Source organism: Ips typographus, linkage group LG2 (assembly GCF_016097725.1).
Source record: "Ips typographus isolate SLU linkage group LG2, UJ_Ityp_2.0, whole genome shotgun sequence".
In the NCBI taxonomy this organism is placed as follows: Eukaryota; Metazoa; Arthropoda; class Insecta; order Coleoptera; family Curculionidae; genus Ips; species Ips typographus.
In genome coordinates this window covers 19948937-19960841 of record NC_138423.1, presented here as the reverse complement: position 1 = coordinate 19960841, position 11905 = coordinate 19948937, and the positions used below count along the sequence as shown (strand labels likewise).

The window sequence follows — 11905 nt, the reverse complement described above, 5'->3', positions numbered from 1 at the left end:
TTATAAAAAAAAATATTTAAGAAAAACTAAAACAAAAACTGTATTTCCGACATTATCCACTTTCGTACTAAGGAAAAGTTGGGTTAGATCGTCATGTTTAAGCTTCAAGAACAATGCGGTAGCATTTTTTCCGCACACTTTATGGACACCCGGTATTCTACTATAAATGACGTAAATTTACCTGGCACCGGAAATGCCAAAAAATGTTTATTTAAATAAGTAACTGTGAACTGTACCTACATATTTCAATTGTTAAAATTTTGTTGAAAGGTACCTTCAATAAATGGTTGTAGACTTATCGTTCAAATTAAGGCTAATGGACTTGGATAAAAACACGTTCCGTCCTAACTGAGCTTTATTGTGTGACGATGTGGCAACACGGCTTCGAGTTGCCCCGACGATAAGAAACTCCAAGCAGGCCAGTCACAGTCTTTCCGTGACGTAGTCGACATATAGAACGGTCCGTACTAGCGATGTCAGGAAAATCGATTTCCTACCCCCACCAATCCACTCGAACTGCTGAGTCCGCGACCGATCGTCAGCCGTTCCAGTCGAGATTGGGCGCTAGGTTAATAAACAACGCGATGGCGACGTGTTACCCAGTGTCCTACGAGCTGGGACCACCAGCTCAAAGAACAGTGTCTAATGTTCAAAAAGACTACTCCAGACCGTTACATGTAGACTGTAGTGTTGAATACGAGCTGCCTAACGCGGCTAAACCACCCCAAGGAGTTAGAAACGAACCACTGTTAATGATACATCCTTGCTACTTTAGGAAAATTGAGAGTCAGCGACGAAGTCCCTTCATCAACAATTTACCAGCACGACCAGCAACCGCCTTAAAACGACGGGGAATGCCCCGTGGACAACAGCTGCCTCAGCAAGTGCCAGTCCAGTCGGCTCTCTATCCAGTACAATACCAAACCGCCCAAGAGCGGTCCCTGTGGGATCATCAAACGCCTATGCCAGCCAGTCAGTCCTATTGTAAGCGGGATGTACTGGCATCTGCTTGTGCCGCCTATACGGCGGTAACGAGTAGAGATCCCACAGACCTTTGGACCGATCCGGATTCCCCGGAAAGACCAGAGGACAAGCATATATTGTCTGGAAAGTACCGCCAGTATCTGAGAGCCCACAGACTGCATCCCTATGTTAGTTCGGCCATACCGCTAGCCTCGACTTTCCCCCATCAAATTCAGCAAGTGTGCTATAATGTGTGATCGCTGTGATATTGTGGTTCTTCATGTGATAATAGTGTGTAATTTGTGCCGACCCTGGTTAGCGACGCAGCGCAAGCGTCCCGACGTCTCGGGCGTGGTATACCTAGTAGTGATCCAGATGATACATACATCAGCTGTTGTATGTGTTTATCTCCGGACTAATAGCCTTAACACATGTGGATTAGTGATCTTTCTATGGTAATTTTAATTTATTTAATATACATATTAGTTAGAAGGCCACATCAAAATATACTTAACCTCAACACTGTTAAGTACATTTTGAGGTAGGCCAATTTTAGTTGCGCCAATAGGACGAAACTTCTCATCGTATGTAGTATCTGCCTTCTTAAAAACCATCATTTTACTTCTGGTAGAGATTAAAAGACTGTACTAAGTACATGAACTTGAAATCCCCAATTAGCTTTTTAACATTAATGAATTCCAACAAACTTAATTAGTACACACTGCCACTCATAATTGGCTGATAGTTCACAAAGTCCTAAAAAAGTACTTATTACATAAACATGTTTAGTTGGACCATAGACCGGTTTGAAAGGTTTCTTGCTTTAAACACTTTAAAATGTCACATACTTTAGTTATTAGGATTGGAATGAAATTCTGGGTATAGTTGCCAAAAATTCTTGAATGAATCAAATATCAATATGGTTTAATCAGTCTAACTTTTTGTTGACTAAGTTTTCTAAAGTTTAGTAAATTTTTGCATATTTTCCAACGGACGCAGATAGACTCAAATATGTCAAAACAACTTTTAGTTGGAGGGAGTCGTTTTGAAAAAGAAAATAATTAAGCAGAGATTGACCACAAATTGCCATTGAAATGGACTCCAGGGATGGTTTTTCACTGATAAGCAGACTATTTTACAGTCACTCCCTCTTACATTTTTGCTTTCTTTCAGTTTCTTTTAGTAGGCAGGTCTACTGGGCTAGTATAGGTCAGCCCCACCTAAGGTTTCCATTTTGACCATTTTACGAGCCAATTTTATTGCTTCCTGTGTTGAGCAAATGAGAGTATTCTTCAGTCTTGAACCCAACATGGCCTTTCTGTAAGGTAACCAGTACTTTTCCTGGTACTATTCTTGTTTTTGTCTCTTCCGGAAAAAAGTCTCTGCTTAATTCCACAATCCAGATATAAACAATAGTTCAACATGTGTTCTTTTTATAGGTTTGCATCTTTTCCTCCAGACAGAGTTTTCAGACATAAAAATCCATCTCAGTCAGGTTAATCAGAAGTTGTAAATTCATTGTTTCCGTCATACAAATTTTGGTGTAGATACCTAATTAATCTTTGATTATTAAATTGCAAATTGAGTAATTAACCTAACTTATAATTAGCATCACTGCCAATGAGATGGATTTATTTTATGTTTCCTTTAATATTTACTAAATTAGGTACAACTTACTACGCGAATTGAATTGAATTGAACCTTCTATATAATAAGTAACCCATTCAAACTTTTTTAATAATTCAAATATCTATCATTAATATTAAGCTTATCACAAATATCATTATCATATTATAACTAAGTACCTAAACTGTGGACGCTATCTGTGTGTTTTCAATGAGGAATTCTCAAATTCAAATTTAATGTTACGCTGGGACCACATGTTTCATAATATAACACGTAGCAGTAAGTAAACTATCTTCCAACAAAATGTGACTCAACTTGTCAGACTGTTTTGCGTGACTAATTTGGACTGTAATTTTTTAGCCCTGATGAAGGAATCAAATAAAATTCCGAAAGCTTGGTAGCTTCAAAGTTTAATTATACGAGCCCTCCTCAAGACCGATACCCTAAGAACTCCACCTCTCCTAAGTACCTAAAGGTGGACAGACCATATTGGTATTACATCTAGGTCATACATACATGTGATAATCTGAAACATGATAAACAAACATACCTGTAATAAATAAGCTAATAGCTCATTTCACTAAGAACTAAAGTTACTTTCCACGCTCTTTCAGAAATCTAAATAAAAGTCAACTCAATTTTAACACCTATTAAATATGAATTGGTTCCAATCAATACACTTTCACCTTAAACTGAAAGATAATTTATGACCCATTAGACAGAAGAAGTCCTTTAGGTCCCAGAGCTTTTGGGAAAGTCAAACCGCATCATAAAAACTATTGTAGTAAAGGACAATGGGTGTACCAATAGGTACTTAAGAATGCTTTACTATACCATAAACTAAAGATCCTTCAAGTTTCTTTTACCACATGGTACCTCCCGTGGTACTAGCCGAAGGTTACTCTTCCCTACTAGCAAATACTAAATTCATCATCATTTATTATTTTAAAACTGATTAAACTGTATAGACTCATCAAATCTAATAACAGATCACATGCACACAGCTTTGCAGGTACTTTTTAAAAGTATTAATTAATTAAATAAAAAGCAATTAACTTAAAGTCTTAATTAACATTTCAATAAATGTTACTTGATTGAAATTTTTTTGTGTTATATGAGAAAAAAAAGATTTTATTTAGTACTCTTAAGTCTATAACAATTTTAGTTGATTTTTTTCATTGTCACTATGTGTGTGATCAGTGTCATTTCATTAAATGCCAACTATTCTTATAATCAGAAAATTATGCAGGTCATATCTCTGAATGTTGGTGTTGGTAGGTTTTCAACTTTATATTGACTTTTATAGGTATAATTTGTGAAATTTTTATTTACATGATTTTAAATATGTTTTCTATTTTTACTCTATAAGGTTTATTATGTTTTTTACAAACTTAAATCTTTCAGACAATGTTGTTAATTGATATTATTGTTGCAGTTTTCTATTACAAAAATCGAGTAGTACCTTGAGTATTAACTTAATGTCATCTAAAACTAACCTAACTTTCAAAAAAAAAAAAATCACCTGATTGTTCGCACTTTACATTAACATATACATTAAACTTCACTTGGATATAAATGATTAATCGAGTGTAAACATTGCATTCCGGGTAACACGCGAAGGTCATAAATTTGCAATTTAATTGGAACGGTTTCTTGGAACGGGCGTTATTAAAATTGGTAAAAACCACATTGTCAGCAATCATCATTTTTGAATCAATCGATCGAAATGAGACCAAAAGTGATACGGTAAAACTTTCTATCAATCAATGAACCAACTGGCTAATTTTGCAACCGGATTTTTTAATTACCCTACAAGACATGATTATCATATTTATGGCTATTACGTCCAATTAGGAAAGTGGAATAACATATGATAATTACGCCGGAACATTAATTTGGCTGATTATTACGCTAGCAAATTTAATAACGTGTATGTGTGTGTGTTTGATATCGTGTTAATTTAAATAAGTTTCTCAACGATTAATTGCTAAAACTTTTGATACTGTAACAACTCAGATTTTACAGCATCCACATCCCGAAAAGTATGGGTTTTTTAAAGCCCCTACGCTTTTATGGCCGCGTATTAAAAGATATATTCACCGGAATGGCTTACTATAAAATCACTTTTATGGCTACCATAAGGAGGAATTGGCCCTCCAGTTGGATGAACGTATTGAAAAAAATATCTTGATGGCAGGTTTTAATTTCGAACATAAACCAGATGTTATGGGGAGGGTTTGTTGTATAAAAGGAGCAGCTTTGAAGTTGTTTTGCAGTTTAACTGAATCAACTTTCAGAAGACTTTTGTTAAAATTGCTTTTTTGGAAATTTCAAGTAGTTCAACTAGCTATTTTGTGAGTACTAGTAGTGCTAGATTAACATTTTTAGCCAAAAATTTACAGAACGTTTTGATTTAAAGAAATATTTATTTATTCTTGTTCTGATTTTTTTCTGTGTATGTTGTAATATGTATTTTTAACGTAAAAAGTACTCTATTTAGAGTTTTTTAAAGATCATTTGGTTTCACCTTGGGTTTCACTAACCAGTGAAACTGTAAGAATTATCCTTTTTATACAGGGTGTCCAGGTTTTGAACCAGTCTTTCAAGTCTCAAAATAAGCTTAATTTACTGTACATATAAGTTTTTGAGATAGCCTGCACACCCTGTATGTTTACAAATGCAAAATGCTGGGAAACAGAGGAATTTATGTGGTTTATCTGTTTTAAATCAATTTAAAATTTCTATGTTGCTAATCACAGAAATTAAGAAATTCGGAGTTATTTACCTTCAGAATTTTTATTGGCATAAGTTTAATTACCAGATTGATTTTTTTTTTGTTCATAAGAGGGCAAGGCAAATTTTGTGAATCAATTGGAGAGAGAGTGAATACAAATAAGCTGACAAAATTTGGGTTATATCATAAATTATTGATTTGCTTAACAGTTCAATGCATAAAATGCTTAGTTTTGTATGTAGATAGTTACAAAGCCCACAATTTTGTGTTATTAATGATTAATTTTTAATCATTAATTACACAAAATAAGATTTTTTATAATGTCTACTAAAAATAGTGAATTTTGCCTAAAAGTAAGATTTCTGTGGTTTTTCTAGAATAACAGTTTAAATTACCTAATGAGTTTAGAACACATGTTCCAAATGACAGAAATTAACTTTTAGTTTCTTATTTTCCACGATCAGAAGGTTGAAATGGCAAGAGTTTAATTACCAGATATATCACAAATTGTTGATTTTTCCAAAGTCAACAGTTTCAATGCATAAAATGCTTAGTTATGTCTGTAATCAGTTAGAAAACATACAATTTTGTGCATTTTTTTTAATTTCTACTAAAACTAGTGAAAAAATGAACTCATTATTGCGTTACCAAAAATGTTCTTTTTCTAACTGGTTAGGTCAATGCCAACAACTTTGAAAATTCAGTTCTTTTCAAAATTAGAAACAATTTTTGTTAAAACAGTGGATAACTGCGGAATTCTGTTCAAGATTTTAGACTTAAAACAGTTCATCCTGTTAATGTAGATTGTTTTAAAAATTATTTATTTTCTAAATTGAAAGGGTGAAAAAACCCTCCAGAAAAACTACTATTGATGACTAGATTTGGTTTACTGTAAATGTGATACATCTCTAAATTTGGTTCTAATGATTCAAAATTTACGTTGGAAAATCAAAAAATAGTAAAAATCAAATATTGTCAAAAATAGCTATTTATGTAACCAGTTACGAAAAGTACGATTTTGTGTAACGAATGAATGTTTGTAGGGCGAGCGCAGCGAGGTCCTACAATTTGAATGAGAGATTTGAATGAGACATTTTCGACACGTGTTGCATACATAATTTTTTCTAATTTTGACCAAAAAGCTGTGAAAACCATCTTTTAAAGTGATTTAACACAAATATTCACTTTCATAGCACCTTGTATAAACTGTGACAACGAAATGTTATGATGGATGTCGCCCCATATGTTCTACGGAAATGCATAAAAACAGGGAGTGATAAAATGAACTTTTCATAACTAGTTACATAAAGTGATACTTTTCGTAACTAGTTACGAAAAGTAAATCGTTTTGTCACTCTAATCAGTTTTGAAAAGTGTCACTTTATATGCCAAAATTAGAAAAATATCATTTTATACGTTAAAACAATCGAATGTTTGTAGAAAAAAAAACATTTTAAATAGAATTTTTGCTTTTCGTTTTCTAATCCAATTCGCTTTGGCACTACTTTTGCCGCTTGTATTGTGAATAACCATTATTGGATTTTCATCTGTCTATATGCAAAACTTTCGTTCTGCACTGCTGGTTAGTCAAATTACACAAAATTACTCATAATTTTCCATGTGAGCACTTTTTCAATTCAACTGCTTGTAACGCCCCTAGCAATAAATCCTCGCTGCCTTAAAATTGCTCGGAATATAAGCCACATGTTAGCTTACGACTAGACGATTTCCGCTAATAAATTTCCATTTACACAAGCTTCCAGCTACGTATATGCACAAGTTTCAATTTAGATTACTCGGTATAAAGTCATTATTTCACTAACAACGCTGAGCATTTCCTACTTAAAACGCTTCACCACTTGTTGTGTCACCTTGTTTTTTTTTTCCTTTGAAGTTGGCATTGTTATTTTAAAGTCACAAAGGTTACTACTCTTTCAATGATAATAATTAAACAATGCGATAAAGCTACTTTGCATCTGAAACAAAAACCGTGGTGGAATGTTTCATGGGTTTATCACCTCAATGTATACAGAACGTAAATCAATAACCCCGTTTAAAAGGAAGCTTGAATTTTTCACACAAAATCATAAAGAATTTAGGTCATGGATTATTAACTACACATAAAATCTTTAGGTCGTTTAAATGCAAATCTACCTGAAATGCTAATTTCTTGTGGCTGATGGCGTTTAATATTCCCTATCATATTTGGAAAAGATTTAATAGGCTTGTCAGGTATGCGAGTAAAAGGTTGGCTGTTGATAAATAAATTAACGTAACTTGTCACGGTTTAACTTTTCATTATTTTCAGGCTTAATAAGAAGGCAACCAATTAAAAATTTAACCGGAAATTGAAAAAGTGCTGTTCAAATAATCTCTCAAAAACTCCCTTATCATGTTTTTCTTAGTGGGAAGCAACCTTATTAGTATAACTTGGAAAGGTTACCTGAGCTTCTTACTAAAAGAATCTCAGGACTACAGTTTGTTTTTTTAAGAATTCCCAAGCAAAACAATTTTAATATGAGCATTTGATTTTGAAAGCTAATAATTAGATCACTTCTTACCTATATGTCCTGAGATTCTGATAGATCTTCTATTTGCTTAATTTTAATAAATAAAGGAATCATAATAATGTCTGAAACTGCTGGAAGAATATAACACTTAATTTTCCTCTTTTAATAGGATCAGTTGGGTTCAGTACTAAGTCAACCATTTCTAATCTTAAAAGTGTGAATATTCATGACTTATGATCTTATTGAATTACAAAGACCCTGTCGGACTTGAACATCCCAATAAAACCAAAAACGGCTTCAAAATATGCAAAATTTATATAACATTGTATATCAAGTCACTTTTACATTTTTTCTTAATATTTGATCCATTGAGAATTTTTGGAGATTTAAATCTCTAATACATTTTTTAGGACTTTGTGTCACTATTTTTGAGTGGTTTTAGGTCAAAGCACTACACAATTTAATTGATTAAATCTTGACCTTGGCCTTACGACATCAGATAAACCGGAAAAATTTCGCCTCTATAAATAAATGTCGATAGTAGATAATAGGTTTAAAAATTCCTCTGATTGTTTACCATGTGATGTAAACAGTGCTTAAATGAGCTGTGCAGGTCACTGCTGCAACTCTCTGGAAACGGATATCCAAAGTCTTTCACTAGATTTAGGTTTAGTAAACTATAATGGGGAAGTATATTTAAAAAACAAACTGAACTTATGGCAGAACATTACGGGTCTTTTATAGTAGTAATAATACACGTTTGTAGACAATATAATATTATGTGTGTCGGAATTTTTGTATGTAGACGAAATGTAAAAAATGTACATTTTTATGGGTGTTTTAAGGCAGTTACTACAGTTTTGAGAAGTTTGTCTGATTACGGAAGTCCTGTTATTATTATCATCAAAAAGATCTATTGTTATCTATTTTCCTGTGTAATATTAACTTTAAAAAAAAATGGGTAAATTATTGTTAGTTCATTAAAAATCGACTGAAAACCTAGTTGTATGAGAAGCTCCGACTATGTGTAGATACTTTTTGTTACCGTCATATCATATAATTGTACACAATTTTTTAGTTATTATTAATTTTAGTAGCATTCCAGTTTATAGATTAGGATCGACAAAAGTGAACCCGCAGAACCATAAACTCGATGTTAACAACACTGATATTTATCGCTATAATAGTTTCTGAGGTATTTTCTGTAATAATAGGCAAACAAGTGTCAAATTTAGGTCATATAATTCTCGAAACTGTAACCAGGATTAGTTTGTATATCGATCTGAAATCCGGTCGTGCTGACACTCAAACATTTTCACAAAACAAACAATTTGACTTAATTTGAGTTTCAGCCCGACCGAACCTAGGGAACTGATAATAAGAATTAATTAATTAATTACTAAATGGATGCTTTCTAAATAATATTGATGGGTACGTTCTATACACCAAAGAAAATATCTATACTTATCACCTTTGTATATATAAAATGAAAAAAAAAAAAACTGTGAAAATAAGTTGGTTTTTGGGGTAGGTGGTGTCCAAGCCAATGTCGAAAAAAATTTGTGAATATGTATAAAATATGGCTCTATAAATATATATAATGTACAGCTAGTCATAGTCAAGATACGCTTATAAAGTATAATAAAACGTGTTACTGTTTTTATAGAATGAAAATGTGTTTTCTTACCTTTTTCCTTCCATATACCAATTTTCAGATTAAGTAGCTGGAAAAGCCAGAATTATGTTGGAATAAACAGGTAAGTAAATAGTTACTTAATCCTAAAACTGTAGGACAAGTGTGTATCATCAATTTTGCGTTGACAAGAATGGTTCCCATCGAGCTATTAACTTTGATCAAATGTCAAACAAACAAAAAGAAGAGTAGATGGGTTTTATATCTTCATATCTAGTTGAGCAATCAATACAGCACCAATTGAATTATGGTTATGGTAAGTTTTATAGTTTCATAGAAAGTGAAAGAAAAATCAAATAAGAAGATTGTAGGCATGCATGACAGTTTAGACAGTTGTAAAAGCTAAAATTGTAAAGTTTGTAAAATATACGCCACGTGACATTGATAATGCAATTTTGAGCTTGCAAAACTGTGAAGACCAGTTGACATCTGGCTAAATCAGTCACGTGATCATAAAAAATAGTTTAAACTAAAAAAATTTGCTAAATCAAATTTAGACAGTTGTGAAAGCTAAAATTATAAAAGACTCATCACGTGACTTTGGTAATTCAATTTTTCCTGTCAAAATCAGTCACGTTTAAATGTTGAAAATTTAGTAAATTAATTTTAGACAGTTGTTAAAGCTAAAATTGTATGAAACACGACACGTGACTTTGATTATCTAGTTTTCAATTTCAAATTCAATTTTTGAGCTTGCAACACTGTGAAGACCAGTTGACACCTGGCAAAATCAGTCACGTGATCATAAAAAATAGTTCGAACTTATCAAATTTGCTAAATCAAATTTAGACAGTTGTGAAAGCTAAAAACTATAAAAAACTCATCACGTGACTTTGGTAATTCAATTTTTCCTGTCCAAATCAGTCACGCTTAAATGTTGAAAATTTAGGAAATTAATTTTAGACAGTTGTTAAAGCTAAAATTGTGTGAAACACGACACGTGACTTTGATTATCTAGTTTTCAATTTCAAATTCAATTTTTGAGCTTGCAACACTGTGAAGACCAGTTGACATCTGGCTAAATCAGTCACGTGACCATAAAAAAATAGTTGAAATTAAAAAAATTTGCTAAATCAAATTTAGACAGTTGTGAAAGCTAAAATTATAAAAAACTCATCACGTGACTTTGGTAATTCAATTTTTCCTGTCAAAATCAGTCACGTTTAAATGTTGAAAATTTAGTAAATTAATTTTAGACAGTTGTTAAAGCTAAAATTGTGTGAAACACGACACGTGACTTTGATTATCTAGTTTTCAATTTCAAATTCAATGTTTGAGCTTGCAACACTGTGAATACTAGTTGGTACCTGTCAAAATCAGTCACGTGACTTTTAAAATATAGTTTAAACGTCGAAAGTTTAGTATATTAAATTTAGATAGTTGTAAAAGCTAAAATTGTAAGTGACTGTCACGTTACTTTTGTAGTAGATTTCTTGCATTTAGCTGAGATAGTTTTCCAAGTTGTGACAGCTGTCAAGCTAAATTGGACGAAAATCTGCTAAACTCTTGTCCATGGAAATATAAAGTACCTAACCTATAAACATTTTTGCCACATATATGTGTGATTTTGGTTCTGTACATGCTTTAACAAGAGATTTTATTATTTGTTGCCCATTGTAACTGTATTATACATGGTATTGTATTTTGATTGATTATCATATCTAAACTGGGAGACAAAGTTAATTTTCTAGCTATAACGGAAATTACCATGAATAACCACATTCAATTTATGATTATTAAATATTATGACTCACCCTATTTTATCTAACATTAAAAAAACGTAGGTTAATAGTGATATTACGTGCCTGATAAACTAACTGTAAGATAACTATCGTTAAAAAATTCTAACAGTAACATATACCCGATTGCTGGGCACACAATACATTTCCGGTAAATCACATTCTGCCAATTGATTTACGTTACTATAACTCACAATAAAACTATTAGTTCTAGTTAGTTGGTATAACGAGAAACAATAAAATATTTAGGGCAAAACGACAATGGTATTTTTTTTGCAATAAAAGCGTTATTTTTGCAACGCTATTGTTCTCTAAAGCCGCGATTGTTTTATGTTATTTGAGTTTTATATTATTACTTCGTAATGAAAACGTAATTCCAACAAAAATGGCTTGTTTTCCTTGTTTTATTAGTAAGCAGTAATAATTATTGCCAACTTTTATCGTTGTGTACGTGACGAAAAAGCGTTTTGCCTTGAAAGGCACATCAATCAAAATTCCCGATGAATTTATTCGTTCTCCAATAAGGAGAAATTACATACATATTTCAATTGCTTACCTGGAATTTTCTCTTGTCCGAGATAGTAATGACATTAATAGATTAACGTGTTTTCATTATTTTTGCTGTTCACTACGACATAAT

General features: G+C 32.3%; 1 protein-coding gene across 1 annotated transcript; it reads left to right on the top strand.

Moving 5' to 3' along the window:
• The first annotated feature begins 323 nt into the window (after positions 1–323).
• On the top strand, positions 324–9507 carry corto (centrosomal and chromosomal factor corto). Its single transcript, XM_081972235.1, has 2 exons — positions 324–5552; positions 5634–9507. Exon 1 carries the CDS (start codon positions 474–476, stop codon positions 1218–1220), a length of 747 nt encoding a protein of 248 aa, XP_081828361.1. The 5' UTR covers positions 324–473; the 3' UTR covers positions 1221–5552; positions 5634–9507.
• Positions 9508–11905: the final 2398 nt, after the last annotated feature.